The sequence below is a fragment of the Urtica dioica genome, chromosome 3 (genome assembly GCF_054948205.1).
Source record: "Urtica dioica subsp. dioica isolate 48M chromosome 3, U.dioica_male_clone48M_v1_H2, whole genome shotgun sequence".
Lineage (NCBI taxonomy): Eukaryota > Viridiplantae > Streptophyta > Magnoliopsida > Rosales > Urticaceae > Urtica > Urtica dioica.
Genome location: NC_142758.1, coordinates 12,985,605 through 13,010,083, shown reverse-complemented (window position 1 = coordinate 13,010,083; position 24,479 = coordinate 12,985,605). Strand labels below are relative to the sequence as shown.

Below are 24,479 nucleotides of genomic sequence, written 5' to 3'. Positions count from 1 at the left end.
CGACAGCGTTTCGGGACTCAAAAATGGATTACCTTTGGGAGAGGACGGACCTCTCTATTTATAGGCGACCAAGGGGTGTTTGGAGAACCCCTTCGCCGAGTGAGCTTCTTGGGTCGGACATTGGCCGAGTGAACTTCTTGGAAGGTTCACTCGGCCATTGGCCGAGTGAAGTGCATGGCCGGCTGAAAATCTTCCAGGCAAATTCACGGTCAAAGAAGCTGAAGCACTTGCTCTACGTTATGGCTTATCTTGGGCTTTGGAAGTGTTTCTGCCTATCCACTTTGTGGAGTCAGATGCAAAGACGCTGGTACAAACTCTTGAGAAGTGCACTATTTTCAAGAATGAGGTTGGTTTCATTTTGTCGAATGTATCTAATTTATTATCTAACTTTCCATTAGTAAAATTATCTCAAATCTATACAGAAGCCAACATGCAGTCCATGATTTAGCAATTTACGTTATTTTCATAGATGATAAACTCATTTGATTGGAAGATTTTCCTCCTTTTGTAATTAATCCGAAGCACTGTGGTCAATAATAGATTTCTATTTAATTTTTTTTGTTCTTTCCAGGTAAAATCAAGCGTAATAATGTCTTTTATTTTCCCAGTTTGGTGGGTTTCGCAAGATCAGACAACCCACCAGTTGTTGAGTATCTGAAGGGAGAGAGAGAGAGAGAGAGAGAGAGAGAGAGAGAGAGAGAGAGAGAGAAATGGTGGTGGTGAGTGCTGCGGAGAAGAGATCTCGGACTTTAACCAGTGTCGTCATGACTTCCAATGATTCCATAGCTTAGTTACCGAACTGTATTTTTTCGTCTCCTTCAAGGTAAACGACTAACCTTTCAGCCTTATTGTCTATTCGCTGTCTACAAACGTTGTTGAGCTCGTGAACCGCTTGATATATCTGTTTTTTTTTTTTTTTTTTGGATCTCTCACACTGTTCGCCTTTTTCTGTTTTGAATAATGATCTAGGTATTTCTCATTTCTCTGATTCAAGCTCTGGGTTTCACTGATAATTGTCCTACTTATTTTTTAAATGGAGATTATTTGTACTCTCTAGAAATTACTCCGATTGGTTCACGAGATATTATTGGAATGAGTGTTTCAGTTTTGTTTTATTATTATCCTATTGGCCTCTTGTAATGTTCGCATTCGTTCTTCTTTGCTTATTTTTTTTTTTCATTTCATTTTTCTCTCCGCGTGAATTTGGTTGTTGGAACGGTTTTGGATCTTGGCATAATGCTAAGGTGGAAGCCATTTTTAGGAAATTTCTGATTCATTTTCCGTATTATTATTTTTTTTTTTCACACCCCACTTTTAATTTGTGAATTCCAAAGGCGTTTCCATGTGTCAGATCTCAATAGTTATATCTAGATTCGTTGTACAAATCATAGCATGAATTGGAGCGTTACTAAAACTAGAAAAAAGAAAGTTTTTCCTCTAAAGATCTTACGCTGTTGCATTGTTTTTTTTTTGTTTTTTGTTTTTTGTTCTTCTTTTATTGACGTAGTTGCATAAGATACGCGTGAGTAGAAATTGGAAGAAAGAACTATTTGCTGTAGAAAATTTAATTTCTAGACTTACTCTGAAGAACCTAGAAACTTTTTTTTTTTTTCTTTTTCATTCTGATATATAGTCTTTTTGGGATCATTGCTCCGCAAAAGAGTTCTTGAATCTTCATCTTCCTGTAGGTGTGCAAATAGTTGAGTTGTTATAATTCCTCATGAAAGTTGAAGTGAAGAGGACTTGGCCATAATTCAACTTTAAGAAGAACTCAAATTTGATTGGCTAACTCAAGTCAAGACAAGCAAATATTTTATATTTTTTTTTCGTTGGAGTTACAGAGCTTTCTGACTGACACTTCTTAGAATTTCTGATGAGGATTTAGTTTACAGGGTTTTACCGAGCTCATTACAGTCTTACATTCAAGTTATTTATTTATTTATTTATTTTTGTGTGTGAAACGGATTTTGTTTTCTTTGAAAAGTGGGTGATGCTGCAAAATGGGTTGTGTGTTATCCGATCTCTTGGTGTATGTTAGAACTATGACTGAATTCAACTGGGTTAAATTGCTCTTTCAATCCTTGTTACTGCTTCATAATTTAAATAGAAATAGAAGTTTCAGCTTTTTCAAAATACATTGTTTGCTTCGAAAGCTCTTCCGAAACATGGAGTCTTATGTTCGCATCAGTGGTTTGTCAATCTTAAGGAATAGGTATCGAGGACATAGATTGCAACTAGTTATTACAATAGGACACCATGAATGTTTCTAGTGCTAAATGAGTTAAATTATTAACACCTATATTCTTAGAAGTGTCACTCCTTGGTAATTTTTCAGCTTTTTGAAAAAGAAAAGGAAAAATCTACAAAAATTAGCATCCTGGTTCTGAAGTTTGGCAGCACTAGTTTTCTCTTGGATTCCCTGATACACAGGGATCATTAGTACTTTTATTAGAATCACTGTTAAAGATCTAAGCTATGGGATTTGTTGGCCAATTTAAGTTTTTATATCTTCCCACAGTTAACCAAACATTATATTGAGACCACAGTCAATCTCCATTACTGCTGAAATTGTGATCGGCTGCATGATTATTTAATCCATGGCTAATTTTTCCTCCTGTAGGACTTTAAAGATCTTTTGTGCCACTGGTTGGTGTCTTCTAGTTTTGTCATCCGAAACTAAGTGCGATGGGTTCTAGACTCCACTCTCATCAACTCAGCAATGGCCTTTATGTATCGGGCCGGCCTGAGCAACCGAAGGAAAGACCTCCCACAATGAGTTCAGTTGCTATGCCCTATACAGGCGGCGACATTAAAAAGTCTGGCGAGTTGGGAAAAATGTTTGATATCCCCACAGACGGGTCAAAATCTCGGAAATCAGGACCAATTGGAAATGCTCCTACAAGAACTGGGTCATTTGGAGGTGCTGCTTCACATTCGGGCCCAATCACGCCAAGCGTCGCTGCTCGTAGCATTTATACTACTTCAGGACCTATATCTTCTGGTTCTGGCACTGCTGTGAAAAAGACAAACTCGGGTCCGTTAAATAAACACGGAGAACCTATGAAGAAGTCATCCGGGCCTCAATCAGGAGGAGTGACCCGCCAAAACTCGGGCCCTATTCCACCTAATCTTCCCACAACAGGTCTTATAACATCTGGTCCGATATCTTCGGGCCCACTCAACTCATCTGGGGCACCAAGAAAGGTATCGGGCCCCTTAGAATCGATGGGGTCGATGAAAATGCAGAGTGCCTCTCTAGTTAACAATCAGGCAGTCACTACCTTGAACCAAGATGACGAATATTCTTTCAGGAGGAACTTCCCAAAGCCAATACTGTGGTCTGTGATACTGTTGTTCATAATGGGATTCATAGCCGGTGGTTTTATTCTTGGAGCAGTTCACAATGCCATTCTCCTCATTGTTGTAGTAATTCTTTTTGCTACAATTGTCGCATTGTTTAGTTGGAATACTTGTTGGGGCAGGAAATCTGTTGTAAATTTCATTAGTCGTTACCCGGATGCTGAGCTTCGAACTGCAAAGAATGGACAACTTGTGAAAGTTTCTGGGGTATGTGTGAATAATTTGCTGGTAGAATGTCTATGTTCTGTTTGAAAATGCTAGTTGAATAATTCGCCTTTTTATATTTTTATTTTATTTTTTTATGGTAGTTTCTTAAGTAAGCAATTGCTGTTGAAAAGAGGGTTTATTTGAGGAATCTCTCAAAGACTCTGCGCAGGTGCTAATGGAACCTATTTGTGATGCATATTTCGACTCCAACAAGAAAATAATCTTTGTAGATTTTTATGCAATCTTGCTTCAATTACCACGTGGTGCAGAAAACGGAGATTGGAGAATGAGAACAATAGGTTGAATCGGATGAGATATATAGGGTTTAGTCTTTACGAGTCAAACACATGTTTTTCAGTCTGGTCTCAGATATATATATCACCTTCTGTTAAATGATTAATCGGCCTTTCAATGTTCTGATGTTAGATTTGTCTGATCCTTGAAGGTAGTTACTTGTGGAAATGTGCCTCTTGAGTCATCTTTCAGAAAAGTTCCTAGATGTGTGTATACATCGACTAGTTTATCCGAGTACAGAGGATGGGACTCAAAACCAGCCCACTCAACACATCGTCGCTTCACATGGGGACTTAGATCGTCAGAGGTGAGTTACATTAGATTTGCGTTGCAACTATGTTCACAGATAATTTGATGTCTGCATTTGATGCCTTATGCCTATTTTCTATTTGAAAACATAAACTTAATTTGCAAATTGCAAAGAAGAAACCTCATTTCAGATTTTGTATGAACGATAGTCACCTATAGCATCCAGGGTAATTTTGCTTATACATGAGTTTTGATGTGGACAAGGAACAATTTGTTATTACGAAAGATCAAACAAGAGATATCGCATACGACTCAAGAAGAACACATCGTTCGACACATTTTTTGACATGCGACTTCTTCGTATTATGACTGATGGGTTAATTTGTGTTTCACGGGTTGGTATGCAATGGTTGAAGTTTTCTGATTTTGCTTGCAGAGGCATGTGGTAGACTTTTACATCTCGGATTTCCAGTCTGGGTTGAGGGCATTGGTTAAGACGGGTTATGGGGCGAGAGTGACTCCTTATGTCGACGACTCCTTTGTCGTTGACGTCAACCCAACTAATGAACACTTGTCCCCTGAGTTCGTCAGGTGGCTGGGCGACAGAAAGCTTTCGAGTGATGACCGAACAATGCGACTCAAAGAAGGGTAACAGAAACATACTCTTTCTCTTCAAGGTTCGACGATGGTGCAATGTTGTTAAGCTGGGAAAGCTTTATGATTTTTGCAGGTACATCAAAGAAGGGAGCACGGTAAGTGTGATGGGCGTTGTACAGAGGAACGAGAATGTGCTGATGATCGTGCCTCCGCCGGAGCCGTTGACAACAGGCTGCCAATGGGCACGATGCATCTTTCCCGCTAGCCTTGAGGGCATTGTTTTAAGGTGTGAAGACGCGGCCAAGAACGATGTGATACCCGTTTGAAGCTTGAGCGTGCTCATCGGTCTCATGAGCAACTTTTTGGTTTTTTTTTTTTTATCATATAAAAAGCTAAAAGTTAACCGTTGAATGGCTGCGTTTGTACGAAGAAAAAACAAACGAAAATGAGTGTGGTGATGATGATGCCTATTTTATTTTTGTTGGTGTATAGTTTTTCTGTAGGGTATATTTTGGATCACCCTTTTTCTTTTTCCCTTAGGTTTGAAAGCTTTTTATTATATTGGTGTGGCTTGATCTAGTGGGAGGCGTATTACATGTTTGAGATATTGAGCAGACTATGGCTGTGTTATAAAGCTGTGTTATATAATTCTTTAGTTTGATGATATTTTCGTAGCATAGGCTTGGATTTTTCAGATATTCGTGTATGAAGTTTCAGATTCAATTTGCACCAAGTCTTCTAGCTATAGATTTCTGTAGGACGCTGCCTTTATTTCTACACGTTGAAGATTTGAAAGTATTCTTATTCTGAACCTCGTGACTTCGTAAGTTCATGTATGAAGTTATTAATGGGTCGAAGTAATTTTACTGTAACGAACACTACCCGTTGGATTTTTTATTTTTATATATCGTTAGCAGTACATTTTCTAACATTTATTTGGTATTTCTGTTTGTAATTGGTATTTTGTTAGGAACTTAAATACTGAGGATAGGAGATAGGGTAGTGAGAAATTAATTTAGTAGGTAAATAAGAGGGATTAGTTGATGAGAGCGTCAGAAAAATCTCTTGGCCGTGTCCTCTCTAAGGGTGTCGTGGGCGTCGTTCGTCGGTTCGGCGGGCTGACTCTCGTTATCACGACGTAGTTGATTGCCCACTCGGTGTACCAAGTTTTGTAAAACGTACCTCGAGCTAGTCACTCGGCGGCCGCGGAGGTAGCGGGCGGATTACTCATCTATCGAGAGCATGTCAGGAATTAGAAGGAAAGTGTGGTAGAGGGAACAAGCTTCCAAGTCGGAAAGTCCCCTCCTTCTACCTCCTAGTCTACCTCTAATTTGAGGGATTGAACATCAAATCGACTTTGTTACTGGCTCCACGATCCCAAATCAACCAGCCTATAGAAGCAATCTTGAGGGGAGTAAAGAACTTCAGCGGCAAATCAGCGAGTTAATGGAGAAGGGACATGTAAGAAAAAGCACAAGTCAATGTGTTGTTCCGGTTATTCTAGTGCCTAAGAAGTATGGGACATAGAGAATGTGCTCTTAAGAGTGGATATCATCAGATTTGAATGAAAGAATGAGATGAGTGGAAAATAGCATTTAAAACAAAATATGGATTGTATGAATGGCTAGTTATGCCTTTTGGGTAAACTAATGCGCCTAGTACATTTATGAGACTTATGAACCATGTTTTGCGTGCTTTCCTTGGAAAATTTGTTGAAAATTTGGTGTTGTCTATTTTGATGGTTTTCTGATTTATAGCAAAAACATTGAGGATCATGTTGCGTATTTGAAATTGGTTCTAGAGGTTTTAAGGAAAGAAAGCTCATTTGGAAATATAAAGAAATGTACATTTTGCACGGATAAGCTTACTTTTCTTGGTTTTATTGTAAGTGCTAAATGGATTGAGGTTGATGAAGAAAAGGTGCCCAATGCCTACTTCGGTAAGTCGGATAAGAAGTTTCCATGGGTTGGCTAATTTTTATCGACGGTTTGTTCAAGAATTTAGTTCCCTTGCATCATCGTCAACCGAAGTAATAAAAAAGAATGTTTCATTCAAATGGGGAGATGAAAAAGAAAAGGCATTTAGACTGATCAAGGAAAAATTAACTAATGCTCCTTTGCTTATTTTGCCTAACTTCACTAAAACGTTTGAAATTGAGTGTGATGCTTCAAATTCAAGAACCGGTGGATTTTGATGTAAGAAGGAAGACCAATTGCGTTTTTTTAGTGAAAAATTGAGTGGGGCAGCCCTAAACTATCCCACTTATGGTAAGGAATTATATGCATTAGTGAGGGCTTTTGAAAATTGGCAACATTATCTTTGACCTGAAGAGTTTGTGATAAGGATCATGAGTCTTTGAAGCATTTGAAGGGTCAACACAAATTGAAAAGACGTCATGCCAAATGGGAGGAGTTTTTAAAAATATTTCCATATGTAATCAAATATAAGCAAGGTAATGAGAATATTGTGGCAGATGAATTACCTCACAAGTATGTTCTGCTCTATACTCTTCATTCTAAGTTGCTTAGACTTGAATACATTAAGGAATTGTATGATTTTGATTCTGATTTTGGTGGAGCATTTGAATATTGTTCTAGTGGGCCAAATCGAAAAATTTTCATTCATCATGGTTTTCTATTTTGTGAAAATAAATTATGCATTCATAATTCTTCATTGCGTGAACTACTTGTTAGAAAAGCACATTAGTGGCTAAGACATCGGGTGTTTTGCATGAACATTTCAATTTTCCCCATATGAAACGAGATGTTGAAAAGATTGTGAAAGACGCTTAACTTGTAAACATGCTAAGTCTATACAATAACCACATGGCTTGTACACACCAATTCCAATTCTTAGTGCACCTTAGATTGATATTTCAATGAACTTTGTTTTGGGATTACCAAGGACTAAGAGGGGGAGAGATTATTTTTTTTGTGGTCTATGATCGATTTCTAAAATGGCATATTTTATTGCATGTCACAAAACTGATGACGCATCAAACATTGCTGACCTGTTTTTCAAAGCGATTGTTAGGTTGCATGGCATGCCTCGCACAATTCTTTCAGATAGAGATGAAAAATTCTTGAACTATTTTTGGAAAACATTATGGGAAAAGTTGAGAACAAAACTATTGTTTTCTACTACTTGTCATCCACAAACTGATAGGTAAATTGAAGCAGTAAATAGATCATTGTCTACTTTATTGCGTTCTATCACTCAAAAAAATTAAAAACTTTGGAAGATTGTTTGCCACATATTGAATTTGCTTATAATCGTAGTGTTCATTCGGTGCGACATTGAAAGTCATCACTATCAGGTGCGACATTTTTGGTGCGACTCCTCGCACCTAAAATGTCGCACCTGATAGTGATGACTTTTAGGTGCAACTTTAGATGCGACAAAGTCGCATCTGAAAGTCCGCACCTGATGATTTTAGGTGCGACTTGTCACACCTGAAAGTCATCACTATCAGGTGCGACATTTTAGGTGCGACTCCTCGCACCAAAAGTCGCACCTAAATATACTCCAACATAATATATTAAAGCGAGATATATACTAATGGATGCGACTAGTCGCATCGGATACTCATTCCCCGCCTAATATTTTGGCGGGTTATAGTACAATCAGATGCGACTTGTCGCATCTGATACGTTTCCCGCGAAAGTATCAGATGCGACTAGTCGCATCTGATTATCTGTAGTTTTTTTTTTAAATTCTATTAGAATCAATATTTTTTTGTTAAATTAATTAAATAATTTTAATAATAATAATTATATAATATTAATTAGAATAATTATATAAATAATTTAATAGAAATTCTAATATTAAATTCATAAAATGAAAAACCGAACCTCCGTGGTTCGGTCACAACATTTATAAATGAAAAACCGAAATAAACAAAATATCACAAACTATCAAAACATGTCACAAACTATCAAAGCATGTCACAAAACTATTTTTCTTATTTAAATTACAATTTCATTACATGTTAAATCAACTACACAAACTTATCACAAATTAATTAACTAATTATAAACTAAGCAACATAAATGTAATTATTAAACTAATTACAATTTCTAGGTCATAATTTACTTACAATTAATCTAAATTAATTAAAAGCAAAAAATTTAAAAATGTCACAAACTATATATCAAACCATGTCAAAAAAACAATTAAAACTTAATTTTAACCTAATATAAACTAATCACATTATTAAACATGTGATATTATCATATAAATACTAACTAATTTACAATCAATTTAAACTTTTAACCTAAACTAATAGAATTATTAAACTTAACCAAATTACTAAACATGTTAAATTAATTATCAAATTAATACTAATTAAGTTACACATTAAATTAAACTAATCCAATTAAAATTACTTAACACAATATACAATACTATAATTAGTAACACATATAAACTAAACATATATGCAATATACAAACACACACACACATATATATATATATATATATATATACATATATTATTACACATATATACATATATTAATTAGTAACATATATACATATATATACTTAAACAGGAAAAAAAATAAAAACACTAACTTTGCGTCGGAGATTCAGCAGGGACGGCAGAGACGGTGAGGTCCTGTGGCTGAGGCGCTGTTGGAGATGGAGCAGGGACGGCGGAGATGGTGAGGTCCGGTGGCGGAGTTGGACGAAACAAAGAAAAATTGCAGTGAGAGAAAGAGAGAGCCAGAGATAGAGTGAGAGAGAGAGAGATAGTGAGATAACCTGGTGGCTAGAGCAGGGACGGTGGCAGTGGTGGCTGACGAGGTCCGGTGGCCGGATGAGGCGGAGGTCCGGTGGCTGGGTACGAGGTGGAGGACCAGAGACGCGCGGTAGCTTGTGGTGGTCGGCGAAGGAAGAGGCCGAGAAGAGAGGGACGGAGGAGAGGGTGGACGGAGGAGAGGGTGGTCGGAGAAGGGAAGTTAGCAGAAAGGGAGAGTGAAAAAATTGGGTTTGAGCGGCTGGAGAAGAAAGGATCGACCTGCGTTTTTAAACAAACCCTAATAATCAGGTGCGACTTAATCCCACCTGATAACTCTTTAGGTGCGACTAGTCGCACCTGATACCTCTACCGATGCGACTAGTCGCACCGGATTATAATTAAAAAAAATAAAAATTTCATTCACCACGTCAGATTAATGAAATAAAAGAGGGGGAGATGAGGCCCGCCTAAAAATTTAAAACTATCCGATGCGACAAAGTCGCACCTGAAAGTTTCAACATATTTTCAGGTGCGACTAATCGCATCGGATTGTCAAAATCAAAAGAAAATTTGTGCGAATTTTTTCGGCTTATGATTGACTATCCGATGCGACTAATCGCATCTAAAAGTTATTTATATGCGACTAGTCGCATCTGATAGTCTTGCGCATCAGAAAACCAATTTTGTAGTAGTGTGAGCTGGAGCATGAGCTTCTTAATAATTCGGGCTTGAATCCGACATTGCTCAGCAAGCTCACCAACACCGTCGTGTTCCTCTAGATCTATTCTGCAACAAGAATAAAAATATCCTCATGAATAATTATCCTCAAAAACAATTTTAGGATAGCATGAATTTTTCGGTACATTGGCAGCATTCTTCTTGTTCTTATCAAGCTCGGCCATGTACAAAGGACAGTTCCTCTTCCAATAGCCTTTAGTGTTACAGTGGTGGCACTTGCCCACAATTTCACATTTTTTTTCTTTTCCTTTTCCACTTCTCTTGAAGTTTCTCCTTTCCTTGTTAGCGGGAGCTTTCCCCTTCTAAGTACTGGACGTGCCTTTGATGACCCAGCTCCAGAAGACATGTTATTCTTGGATTTCGGCAAAGAACTTTTGTCAGCATACAGAGCCGATCCTTTGTTCTTTCTTTGATAAGTAATATACTTGAAAGTCTGTAACTCAATCAATAGCTGAGGCAGTCCATACATCAACTTAGTCATGATATAATTAGACGTGAACTGTATGAAATCACTCAAAAGGGAATTCATGATAATTCCCACCTCAGTGACCTCATCCATCAAAGCCGCATGGAGTTCAGCTTCTATGAAGTAATTAGTCATTTTCATGACATGATCCCTCACAGGAGTACCCGCAAGCATCCTAATGCTAGTGCACTTACGGGTGAGTTCAATATGGGCTTGTTTGCTTTGCATCACCAACATTTCTTGCAGCGAGTCAAGGATCTCCATTGTAGTCACCTTTCCTTCCAACTTTGTTCGCAACGCATCAGATATGCCTGCGAGCATGTAGGCAATGGCTTTGTTGTTAGCCATGTTCCACCTATCATACTCTTCCCTTTGAACTCGGGAAGCAGTAGAATTAGGAAAGGCATGTTTCTCTTCAGTGAGGATAAAGCGAATGCTTTCACTCACTAGCACAATATTCAGATTAGACTTCCATTTCGGGAAGTTCTCACCAGTCAGGACATCTTTCGACAACAGGACCATAATAGGGTTCCACATGATTACTAAAATATAAAAGCACATATATATTAGCTATATGAAAAGAAACAAGCTATCAATAAGATTTAGGAAAATAAAAAGATAATGCAACCAAGCACGAGATAAAATACTAAATAAACGAACCCGGTTTTTATACTCCACGTTAATCCACCAATAGCGATAGTCCGTCCCAATATGGTCGCGTAACGGAGTGCATATATTGAAAATCGAGAACCATCTCAGATTAGTGAACAATCGTGGTTCATGACACTTCATAACTATGTTCTCTAACTACCACTTAATTAGGAATCTTTGACCACGTGAGCAACCACCGGTTGGATTCACGCATGAGTCAACCCAACATTTCAGCAAAAAGAGTATCACCCGAACGCAATGACTTAGCCAGTACATGCCGAACTCAACTCCCCCATCAATCGCTAGAGACACAACCTTGTTATTGGAATCAGAAAAGCATGTCCTTAGGAGCAGATCACTATGTCTAAAAGAGCCTATCAAGCAGGGGTCTTTCATCCTCACGGTGTCGTGGCAATGTTGGAGGTCTACGACTCAATATACTTTCAGTATTATTATTATTTATCTCCTAGCATTAACTTTAATCTAGGTGATCCACTAGAATTATCTAATCATATTAAAAACTCGAGTGTTTCTAAGCTAGCCTTAAAAAAATTAAGTTTCGAATAGCTTAGTGATTAGGAGTATCGTGACATCTGTTGTCGGTCGTTTTCGGAAAACCCGAGACACCAAGAAGGCACGTCGCTCAAAGGGCCGATGGTCAGGCCGGAGGTCCTGAAGAGCGGCAAGTCTTCAAGCCCTCGCCCAAACTCTTGACTCCTTGAGTCGAGCCTAGCCCCTCGAGTTGAGACTTGAGTCGGCTCCCCGAGTTGAGCTTCCCTCCTCGAGTCGATCCTTGAGTCAGTCTCCTCGAGTCGAGCTTCGCTCCTCGAGTCGAGCCTTGAGTCACTCTCCTCGAGTCTAGCCTCGAGTTGAGTCACTCTCATCAAGAAGAGACCTTCACATTTCGCGTGTGAAGAATGGTATTCGAAGACCCCTAAAGGCCCGCAAGAGTCCGGCAAGACGAGCCATTCGCCGCGCGCACAGCACGCTACGCCGGCCAGCCGCGCAGCAAGCGGCGCGCCGCGCCATCAAGGCAGCTCGCCGCGCCAGGCAGGCGCGCGCCGCGCGCTCCATGCGCCACGCATCCTGCGCCGCGCCAGATGACCCGCGCGCCGCGCGTTGTGCGCCGTGCGCTCCGTGCGCCTCCAATTGATGCCGCATGCGTTCCTAGTCCCACATGGACGAACAAGAAGCCTTCTAAAGCCCCCAAACACCTATATAAACCCCCTCCCATTGAGGGGAAAGCCATCCCATTCATTCTCAAGGAACTTGAGACTTCTCTCTGCTTCTCTGGATGCCATCCTTGGCCTGAAGCAGATTCTCCTTGATTTCTCATTCTCAGAGATTCTGAAGCGCTTTCCGGGAACTCCCGAGCGCCGCCTCTCTTGATCGAACGATTAATCTCGAGACCACGAGCGTTCTAACGGTTTTCGACTGAAAATCGCCTACGCGTCTAGCACCCTAGACGCGTCCACCATTTCTGACAAGAAATCGCCTACGCGTCCGGCATTTCCAACTAGGAATCGCCTACGCGTCCGGAATCTCCGCCACAACAAGGAACTCTTGACTTAGAGTCTTCCACGTCTCCAAAAGAGAGAAAACACACATTCTCTCTCGCATACGCGATCTCCGAAGTTCTGAGACGTCGCCGAGGACTCCTCCGCGCTTCGTCTCCTTCGTCGAGCACGCCTCTCCACCAAGGCTCCGCGCCTCATACTGCGTCTAACACGCTTGAACTACGTTCTGACCTGATCCCACACACGGGTACGTAGGCAGCCAACAACCAAGGCACGGTCACTCCTCCTCCTCACCCCCTATCTCTCCCGAGAGGCGGGTTGATCGGAGAAAACCCTAGCTCGAGACTATCGAGTTCACACTCTTGGCCCGTGTGCGATCACTTGGTCCGGCCTTGGATCGAACCGCCCGAGGTTTTAAATAGTTGTTCATTTTCGTGCGACAACATTTTGGCGCTAGAAGGAGGGCACTTCCCGACCTGTTCAGCCCGAAATCCCTTCTGTTCATCTTCTTCTTTTCTTCTACAAACTCAACTTTCTCGAACTTGAGAAAAGATGAGTACTCAACCACCCGTACGTTCTGAGGGCGTGAACAACCCCGAAAACGTCACTGGGACCAAGAAATACTTCTTGCGCTCCCGAGCGCATGGTGACGAAGAGTCGCTCCACGAAGAGAGCTCGACCCGCTCACCATCTCCATCTCCTGACAGCAGGGACAACCGCATCATGGAGCTGGAGGAGAGTATCCGCCAACTAAAAGCGAAGAACGCAAGGTACCACAACCGACTGGCTGCGAAGTCAAGTCGAGCATCACTCCTCGAGTCGAGTCATTCTCCTCGAGTCGAGCCTTGCTCCTCGAGTCGAGTCATTCTCCTCGCGTCGAGCCTCGCTCCTCGAGACGAGTCATTCTCCTCGAGTCGAGCCTTGCTCCTCGAGACGAGTCATTCTCTTCGAGTCGAGCTTCGCTCCTTGAGTCGAGTCATTCTCTTCGAGTCGAGCTTCGCTCCTTGAGTCGAGTCATTCTCCTCGAGTCGAGCCTTGCTCCTCGAGTCAAGTCATTCTCCTCGCGTCGAGCCTCGCTCCTCGAGACGAGTCATTCTTCTCGAGTCGAGCCTTGCTCCTCGAGACGAGTCATTCTCCTCGAGTCGAGCTTCGCTCCTTGAGTCGAGTCATTCTCCTCGCGTCGAGCCTTGTTCCTCGAGTCGAGTCATTCTCCTCGAGTCGAGCCTTGCTCCTCGAGACGATTCATTCTCTTCGAGTCGAGCTTCGCCCCTCGAGTCGAGTCATTCTCCTCGAGTTGAGCCTCGCTCCTCGAGTCGAGCCACTCCCTCGAGTCGAGCCTCACTCCTCGAGACAAGTCATTCTCCTCGAGTCGAGCCTTGCTCCTCGAGTCGAGTCATTCTCCTCGCGTCGAGCCTCGCTCCTCGAGACGAGTCATTCTCCTCGAGTCGAGCCTTGCTCCTCGAGACGAGTCATTCTCTTCTAGTCGAGCTTCGCTCCTTGAGTCGAGTCATTCTCCTCGAGTCGAGCCTTGCTCCTCGAGTCGAGTCATTCTCCTCGAGTCGAGCCTTGTTCCTCGAGTCGAGTCATTCTCCTCGAGTCGGGCCTTGCTCCTCGAGACGATTCATTCTCTTCGAGTCGAGCTTCGCCCCTCGAGTCGAGTCATTCTCCTCGAGTTGAGCCTCGCCCCTCGAGTCGAGTCGTTCTCCTCGAGTCGAGCCATGCTTCTCAAGACGAGTCGGTCTCCTCGAATCGAGCTTCGCTCCTCGAGTCAAGCTCAAACTTTATATATGAAGAACCTCCGTCCGTGCCTCACGAGACGATGTATTTCACCAATGAAGAGGCCAAGCGTGTTGTGCATCCGCACAATGACGCGATCGTGCTCAAGGCCCAAGTGGCCAATAACTTGGTGAAAAGGGTTCTCATCGATAACGGCAGCCGACATAATTTTCAAGTCCACCTTAGAGCGCATGAAGCTTGGGGGGCTACGCCCAACTCCGACCCAAACACCTTTATTCGGGTTCACTGGGGAGAGAGTCATGACCGAAGGCATCATCGATCTACCGGTCACCTTCGGAACTCCCGGAGGCATTGAAGTCGTTCACATGGTCCCATTCCTAGTGGTCGACCAAGAGTCCCCCTACAACGTAATCGTTGGGCGACCCACGTTGAACCGGCTAAGGGCAATCACTTCAACATACCACCTACTGGTGAAGCTCCCTACCAAGGATGGAATCGGCATCATGGCTGGAGATCAATCCCAAGCCAGAATATGCTACATCCAGGGAATCGATGGAAAAACTGCTAGAAAGACGGTTAACACAATCTCCCAATTCAGAGATAGCGTCGAGTCGACCAAGGTCCTCCGCGAAATCCACGAAGACCTCTGCATGACACTCAAGTGCAAGGCGCCGACGTCTTCATCCCAAACAGGGAGGGACCCCACAAAGTCTGCCGAGTCGTACATGACGAGATACGCTACATCAAATACACGGACACCGATCCGTCGCCTGTGGAATGCGGAACACTTGAGAAAGTACTACCAGTAGCCAGCGCTTCCCCCATTTTATTTCTTTGCTTTCCAACATTCAATAAGGCCTACGAGCCAATGTTTTAGGATTTCAAATTTTTGCCAATATTAATAAAGTTCGAGGTTTTTCTTTCAAAATCCACTTTATGAAAGATTTTCAATCATCAAAGATTACACTTGTAAACCCAAAACTCGGGGGGCTAGGGACATAGGCAATGGTAAGTACGCTCAAAATCCTCAAGAGAGTACGCTCCACAAAAAGAAAGCACGCTCCGTCAAAACAAAACACCCGAACATAAAACGGGAACAAGCGTGCACGTAAGACGCCTCAGTGGCGCACCGTAAAACATCCCCGAGATGCAGGCAAAGACGCCTCTGCGGCGCGCCGTACGCCATCCCCGAGATGCAGGCTAAGACGCCTCCGCGGCGCGCCACAAGCCATCCCAGAGATGCAGGCTAAAGACGCTTCCACGGTGCGCCGTAAGCCATCCCCGAGATGCAGGCTAAGACGCCTCCGCGGTGCGCCATAAGCCATCCCAGAGATGCCGGCTAAGACGCCTCCGCGGCGCGCCACAAGCCATCCCAGAGATGCAGGCTAAGACGCCTCCGCGTCACGCCATAAGCCATCCCAGAGATGCAGGCTAAAGACGCTTCCGCGGTGCACCGTAAGCCATCCCCGAGATGCAGGCTAAGACGCCTCCGCGGCGCGCCATAAGCCATCCCAGAGATGCCGGCTAAGACGCCTCCGCGGCGCGCCACAAGCCATCCCAGAGATGCAGGCTAAGACGCCTCCGCGGCGCGCCATAAGCTATCTCAGAGATGCAGGCTAAGACTCCTACATGGTGCACTCAAGACGCCTACATGGCACACGTAAGACGCGTAAAGGCGCAACCCGTAAGACGCCTACATGGCGCGACCTAAGACGCCTACATGGCGCACTTAAGACGCCTACATGGCGCACGTAAGACGCGTAAAGGCGCAACCCGTAAGACACCTACATGGCGCAACGTAAGACGCCTACATGGTGCACGTAAGACGCGTAAAGGCGCAACCCGTAAGACGCCTACATGGCGCAACCTAAGACGCCTACATGGCGCACTTAAGACGCCCACATGGCGCACGTAAGACGCGTAAAGGTGCAACCCGTAAGACGCCTACATGGTGCAACCTAAGACGCCTACATGGCGCACTTAAGACGCCTACATGGTGCACGTAAGACGCGTAAAGGCGCAACCCGTAAGACGCCTACATGGCGCAACCTAAGACGCCTAGATGGCGCACTTAAGACGCCTACATGGCGCACGTAAGACGCGTAAAGGCGCAACCCGTAAGACGCCTACATGGCGCAACCTAAGACGCCTACATGGCGCACTTAAGATGCCTACATGGCGCATGTAAGACGCGTAAAGGCGCAACCCGTAAGACGCCTACATGGCGCAACCTAAGACGCCTACATGGCGCACTTAAGACGCCTACATGGCGCACGTAAGACGCGTAAAGGCACAACCCGTAAGACGCCTACATGGCGCAACCTAAGACGCCTACATGGCGCACTTAAGACGCCTACATGGCGCACGTAAGACGCGTAAAGGCGCAACCCGTAAGACGCCTACATGGTGCAACCTAAGACGCCTACATGGCGCACTTAAGACGCCTACATGGCGCACGTAAGACGCCTACATGGCGCAACCTAGGACGCCTACATGGCGCACTTAAGACGCCTACATGGCGCACGTAACACGCCTACATGGCGCAACCTAAGACGCCTACATGGTGCGCTTAAAACGCCTACCTGGCGTGACCTGAGATGTCCACTTGGCACAATTCGGCACACGTAAGGCGCCTACGTAGCATGGCTGACTCGCAGTTGAAAATACTTAAGAACGCAAACCGTCCAAGTGACTGGCGTGTTTGAAAAGGTATCCTGCTGAGGTAAAAGGATGGGCAAAACCATTGAGACAAACAATTGACCTTCTAAGCATGCCATAAAAGATGAATGCGAAAACATTAAAAGAAATGGGAAATTGCCTCAAATCCTAGAAAGCATGCACTAAACACTTGCGCGAGAAAAATAAAGAAAGGAAAAGGTCACTCGGCAGGATCGTCGCCTACATGATCGGCCCCGTCAAGTGATGGGAACAACGAGTCGAAGAAGTGGAAGGTGAACCCCCGAGAAACATTCTCGGTAGCTGTGGCGTCCCGACACTCCACCGCCGCCGCATGTCTTGCCTCCTCGACTCCGACATCAAAGTCGTCTTGAAGGTCGGACGCAAGCTGTTCCGCCGCGGCTTTCTCCTCGGTGACCCGAGCAACCTCCTCCGCCAAGGAGTCGCGCTCACGCTCCGCATGAACATGGGCAGCCTCGCTCGATGTAAGCTGGCCCTGGAGAATGCCAACTTCTTCTGTGCGCGATTCCAACTGACGTCGAAGGTCCCACGCTTCGCTCCGGAAGACCTCCGTCGATCGAGTCGCCACTTCGAGGGCTTGACGTTCCGTCGTTAGCTCCTCAGCCATCTTCGCCACCGCCGACTGAGCACGATCACACCCGCCTTGGGAGACTCTCCATTCCGTGCGAGCTAATCAAAGCTTCTCATAAAAACTCGCAAACTTCGCCTCTGAGCGAGAACCTCGCTCAGCCTGAGCTAGCTGAGACTTCACTCGAGCAAGCTCCTCCTGGAAGAGTCCCAGGCGACAAATGAGGTCGTGTAGAACCTCCTCAAGTCGAGTCATTCTCCTCGAGTCGAATCTCGCTCCTTGAAACGAGACACGCTCCTCGAGTCGAGTCATTCTCCTCAAGTCAAGCTTCGCTCCTCGAGTCGAGGCACTCTCTCCTTGAGTCAGGCCTTGCTGCTTGAGTCAAGTCATTATCCTCGAGCTGAGCCTTGCTCCTCGAGTTGAGTCACTCTCGCCAAGTCAGTCTCCTCAAGTCGAGCATCGCTACTTAAGTCGAGTCGCCCTCCTTGGGTCGAGCCTTGCCCCTCGAGTCGAGCCATTCTCCTCAAGTCGAGCATCGCTCCTCAAAGTCGAGTCGCTCTCCTTGAGTCGAGTCTTGCTCCTTGAGTCAAATCATTCTCCCCGAGTCGAGCCGTGCTCCTCGAGTCGAGTCATTCTCCTCGAGTCGAGTCATTCTCCTCGAGTCGAGCATCGCTCCTCAGAGTCGAGCACTGCTCCTCGAGTTAATTCATTCTCCTCGAGTCGAGCCTCGCTCCTCGAGTCGAGTCATTCTCCTCGAGTCGAGCCTTGTTCCTCGAGTCGAGTCATTCTCCTCGAGTTGAGCCTCGCTCCTCGAGTCGAGTCACTCCCTCGAGTCGAGCCTTGCTCCTCGAGTCAAGTCATTCTCCTCACGTCGAGCCTCGCTCCTCGAGACGAGTCATTCTCCTCGAGTCGAGCCTTGCTCCTTGAGACGAGTCATTCTCTTTGAGTCGAGCTTCGCTCCTTGAGTCGAGTCTTGCTCCTCAAATCGAGTCATACTCCTCGAGTCGAGCATCGCTCCTCGAAAAGAGTCATATCCCTTAAAGTCCAGCCAATCTCCTTGAGTCGAGCCTCGTTCCTCGAGTTGAGACTTGATTCAGTCTCCTCGAGTCGAGCTTCGCTCCTCGAGTCGAGCCTTGAGTCAGTCTCCTCGAGTCGAGCCTTGAGTCAGCCTCCTCGAGTCGAGTACCGCTCCTCGAGAAAACACCGGGAGCGACCTAAAGAACAGGTTGGCCAAAGCAGAGACCCGCACTCACGTCTGGGGAATAAGGGCCGATCTTCCGAACGCAGACGGAGAAGCGTCGCCAGGGCTGGGATGGCGGATGCCCCGTGAGACCGACTTATGCTTGATGCGCGGTCAAACTTTGAGTGTTGACCCCCGAGCAGTCGAAACCCTCCGGTGCGGCAGAGCCTTCCGCCAGGTACCACTCCGTCTTCTCGGAGCATCGGCCCACAGCATCAGCCCCCGTCTCCGAGACCTCGGAACGAGCACGCCTTTGCGAAATGCAAAAGTGCAGTCGCCTTCCAAGCTGGCCGAGACGGACACCATGATCTTCCCCTAGTTGGTCACGATTACACGATCGTCGCCCTGCTATTCACAATCGAGTCCCACGGACTCCGCTTGAAAATATCCTTAAACAAAACATGACTTCACCAAAAGACCAACATACCGTGACACGCTGGTACGCCTCTGCACAAATGCACGCCCTACTTGCGCGTGCATATCCCCGTTGCTCCGAGGCTAGAGCGACGGACGCAAGCGCGTTCGCCTCGCCCACGTTGAGCTATGCCTCCTATCCGCTTGGATCCTCCTCCACGTGTCGATCACACACGCGTGTCGAGAGAGACGGAAAAACGAGAGAGAGCACTATCAATTGTGAGAATATCCTTCATAACCACAAAAGCTTCGTGACAGTGAAGCTCTAGGAAGTCTATTTTCCTCAAACACCCAGCGGAAACAACTAAAAGTTCACCGCCCGGGGCCTCCCGAGCAATGAACTTGGGGGGCTAATGTTGTCGGTCGATTTCGGAAAACCCGAGACACCAAGAAGGCACATCGCTCATGTTGGAATCGATCTAGGGTTTAAGAAAATAATTAACGCTTCGGGAAGCGGCGGAATTTTAAAAATTTTCTTTTACAAGTAAAAACGGTTTTTACTAACCTAGACAAGGAGCAAGTACATGTAAATAAAACTAATATGAACTAAGAAGTTTACTAACCTTTCTTGAAGCTTGATCTTTGAGAAGCTCTTAGAAAGTTGCAACGCTCGTCTCCCTTCGCAGCACGTCTCTCTTTCTTTCCTCGTCACCTCGAGCAACCACGAAAGTTTCTATCACTAAATCACTCGAAATAAAGGAATTAGTGAGTGGGCACTTTTAAACACTATGACTTAAGAACAAGTCTTGAAGTCGCAGAGCTAAACACTAGGTCGAGTGAGGACCTAGGTGCCAAAACAAGAAAAATCGAAAATAAACTAGAGAGAGAGAGAAGAGGAGTTCGGCCAAAGTTCTAGAGAGAGAGTCTCTCAAATCTCTTAAACTTGGATGAATGAATTGTGAGGAAATGAGGCTCCTATTTATAGGAGAGGTCTCACCTTCAATAAGGTAGTTTCCACTTCTATAGAATATCACATATTCATGAGCAAATATTGCCCATTTCCCTCTTATTCCACACGGCCAAGGCAGCCTTCTAGAAGGCTTGGGTTTGTTTCCTTTTTTGTTCCTTGCCTTGCCTTTCTCTTACTTGGCCGATTCCCTTATGCATCCTTATGCAAATTTGTTTCCTCTTTTTCTTTTGGCAAGTATCTAAATACATTTATGCACAAAATAATCTCTCTTTCCTCTTGGGTGGTGGGCGCCTATTCTAGTACTAGAAAGGCCTTCTAGAAGCTTTTCCACTTGTTCATGATAACATGAAAAAAGGCCCATTAAGAATTTTCAATAAAACTCTTATGAAATGAAATCAACTCACAAGGCCCAATGATCAAGTCATGGCCGAGTGACATCAAGTCATCAAATGAACTTGTCAAAAAATTTATTGACATTCATTTCATCCTATGTCTCAAAAGACAAAAATACCCTTTTGACAATTTTCGTTCTTGTTTTGACTTAGCTTCCAGTTTAAGTATTCCTATCGATGTGATTCGTGACAGTGACCTCATGGACCCAAATGAACAAAGCTTGAGCTAAACACTTGGACTCAAAAGTTCACAAACCTTTTCCAAGTTTAGCTTAATGCCAACTGACTCCACTAAAGAGTTGACACTGAAAATCTCTCGGTTCAAATGAATTTATTTTCTACTCAAGAATTCAACCTAATTATGATGAGCGGATCCACTGAATATTATCTATGCTACCCTTCATGAATGTCATCAGCTAGTCGGGATTTACTAAATTACCATTTTACCCTTCTAGCTGTTATTTCCTCAACTCCTTTGTCGCTTGTGAATAAGTTAGAAACAATGTATTGACGATGAGCTAACAAGTCACATTGTTTCATCCAAAAGAGCGACACTGGCCAGTTCATTTATTCACACTCCAAGGAACAAAGCATGAGGTGACATACATTGCATTTCAGCAATCTTGTACATGAATTCCATATCTATGAGAACTTCACAAAGTTACTCATGACATACTCACAACTTAGTACTTCACCAATAGGCCCTGTACGGAATCACATAGTGAGCTCGAACTCTGACTTTCTCAAATGAGAATACTAAGCTGTGAAATGGCATGTCTCATTTCAGGATTAAGGTAAGCATGATGCAATTCATACGTAGCGACTTCGAGACATAAGAGGTTAAATGGTTTGTTCTTATATTGTCTCTAGAAGTGCACTGGTCAATTCAGTACCTTCGGAAGATACCTAGAAGAACTATAGAGTCTCCAACTCTCAATGCCTCATAACCAGACATCATAGATTCTTCTAACAATCGTACTGAGGTCAATAGTCCTTTGACCCTAAGATTGCGAATATATCGTTTTAAGCAAACTACGAAGAGTTTGTTCATGCAAATCTACATTTGTCTCTTCGTAAGCTGTTAAGTTTGTTTATGGACTAAAAGACTAAGGTTTTATCATAAAGCTTCAAACAAAGAAAGAATGAATGAACGTTTCAACTTTATTAATGAATGAATAGGCAATTACAAGTAAGAGTCTTCATGAGACTTTATTACATCAAATGTACAAAATAAAGATTACAACACTTCTTGTGGGCACCATTGACAACAAACGCCCACTTGACTCAAAGAAGATGTGTGTAGTCTTTTCATGCCTAATCCCTCTCGAAGTTGGTCGAAGACCATGTTCACTAGGGCCTTGGTGAATAGATCTTCCAGAGATCTACTTCACCTCCATGTCTCCGCGCTGCACGATCTCTCGAATCAAATGGTATTTCCTCTCAATATGCTTAGAGCGCTTATGGCTTCTAGGTTCCTTTGAGTTAGCGACAGCCCCACTATTATCACAATAAAGGGTCATGGGCTCGTCGACGTTTGGAACAACTTCCACATACTTTAGGAATTTTCTAAGCCATACAGCCTCTTTGGATGCTTCACAAGCAGCCACATATTCTGCTTCCATTGTGGAGTCAGCAATGCAAGATTGCTTAATACTCCTCCACACAACAGCTCCACCATTAAGGATGAACACAGATCCCGGAGTGGATTTCCTGGAATCCTTATCCGCTTGAAAATCGGAGTCGGTATATCCCGTCATATTCAGGTCAGTACCTGAGTATGTAAGCATCAAGTTCCTATTTCTTCTAAGATACTTAAGAACATGCTTAACAGCAATCCAGTGCTCGGGTCCAGGGTTGGATTGGAAACGGCTAACTACGTCAACGGCGAAACATATATCAGGTCTAGTGCAAAGCATAGCATACATGAGGCTTCAGTTGGAATCGATCTAGGGTTTGAGAAAATAATTAACGCTTCGGTAAGCGGCGGAATTTTAAAATTTTTCTTTTATAAGTAAAACAGTTTTTACTAACCTAGACAAGTGCAAGTACATGTAATTAAAAACCAATATGAGCTAGAAGTTTACTAACCTTTCTTGAAGCTTGAACTTTGAAGAAGCTTTTGGAAAGTTTGCAACGCTCGTCTCCCCTCGCAGCACGTCTCTCTTTCTTTCCTCGGCACCTCGAGCAACCACGAAAGTTTCTATCACTAAATCACTCGAAAAGAAGGAATCAGTGAGTGGGCACTTTTAAACACTACGACTTAAGAACGAGTCTTGAAGTCGCAGAGCTAAACACTAGGTCGAGTGAGGACCTAGGTGCCAAAACAAGAAAAATCGAAAATAAACTTAGAGAGAGAGAGAAGAGGGGCGGCAACCACAAGTTCTAGAGAGAGAAGCTCTCAATCTCTAACTTATGTGGAATGAATAGAATGAGAGGAATGAGGGTCCTATTTATAGGAGAAGGGTTGGCCTTGGAAAGAAGTAGTTTCCTCTTATTTTCCAAGCCTTAATGAGCAATCTTTATTGCCCATTCCCATCCAAGTCACACGGCCAACATGTGCCTTAATGACACCTTGGATTTGTTTCCTCTTTTATTCCTTGCTCTCTCTAAGCTTGTTTGGCCGAAATCCCTTATGCCTCTTAGAGGAAATTTGTTTCCTCTTTTTCTTTTGGCAAGTATCTTCATACATTAATGCACAAAAGGAACTCTCTTTCTCTTGGGTATTTGGGCGCCTATGACCTTCTAGAAAGGCTTCTAGAATTTTCTTCACTTGTTCATGACAACATAAGAAAAGCCCATTAAGAATTTTCAATAAAACTCTTATGAAATGAAATTAATTCACGAGGCCCAATGATCAAGTCATGGCCGAGTGACATTAAGTCATCAAATGAACTTGTCAAAAAATTTATTGACATTCATTTCATCCTTTGTCTCAAAAGACAAAAATACCCTTTTGACTATTTTCGTTCTCGTTTTGACTTAGCTTCCAGTTTAACTATTCCTATCGATGTGATTCGTGACAGTGACCTCATGGACCCAAATGAACAAAGCTTGAGCTAAACACTTGGACTCAAAAGTTCACAAACCTTTTCCAAGTTTAGCTTAATGCCAACTGACTCCACTAAAGAGTTGACACTGAAAATCTCTCGGTTCAAATGAATTTATTTTCTACTCAAGAATTCACCTAATTATAATGAGCGGATCCATTGAATATTATCTATGTTTACCCTTCATGAATGTCATCAGCTAGTCGGGATTTACTAAATTACCATTTTACCCTTCTAGCTGTTATTTCCTCAACTCCTTTGTCGCTTGTGAATAAGTTAGAAACAATGTATTGACGAGGAGCTAACAAGTCACATTGTTTCATCCAAAAGAGTCAGGACTCAATTTGGACACTGGCCAGTTCATGTATTCACACTCCAAGGAACAAAGCATGAGGTGACATACATTGCATTTCAGCAATCTTGTACATGAATTCCATATCTATGAGAACTTCACAAAGTTACTCATGACAGACTCACAACTTAGTACTTCACCAATAGGCCTTGTTCGGAATCACATAGTGAGTCCGAACTTTGACTTTCTCAAATGAGAATACTAAGGTGTGAAATGGCATGTCTCATTTCAGGATTAAGGTAAGCATGATGCAATTCATACATAGTGACTTCGAGACATAAGAGGTTAAATGGTTTGTTCTTA

The 24,479-nt window shown here is 43.7% G+C and overlaps 2 protein-coding genes across 2 annotated transcripts; one reads left to right on the top strand and one right to left on the bottom strand.

The window, feature by feature from the left end:
* Positions 1 to 576: 576 nt before the first annotated feature.
* Positions 577 to 5,384, top strand: LOC149402395 (protein SHOU4-like). The gene is made up of 5 exons (XM_089609196.1): positions 577 to 823; positions 2,621 to 3,567; positions 4,013 to 4,168; positions 4,547 to 4,758; positions 4,841 to 5,384. Exons 2-5 carry the CDS (start codon positions 2,686 to 2,688, stop codon positions 5,031 to 5,033), a joined length of 1,443 nt encoding a protein of 480 aa, XP_089465322.1. The 5' UTR covers positions 577 to 823; positions 2,621 to 2,685; the 3' UTR covers positions 5,034 to 5,384.
* Positions 5,385 to 10,743: 5,359 nt separating this feature from the next.
* LOC149402394 (uncharacterized) lies at positions 10,744 to 11,188 on the bottom strand. Its single transcript, XM_089608355.1, has 2 exons — positions 10,883 to 11,188; positions 10,744 to 10,767 (listed from the first exon to the last, which is right to left on the bottom strand). Exons 1-2 carry the CDS (start codon positions 11,186 to 11,188, stop codon positions 10,744 to 10,746), a joined length of 330 nt encoding a protein of 109 aa, XP_089464481.1.
* Between the last annotated feature and the right edge of the window lie 13,291 nt (positions 11,189 to 24,479).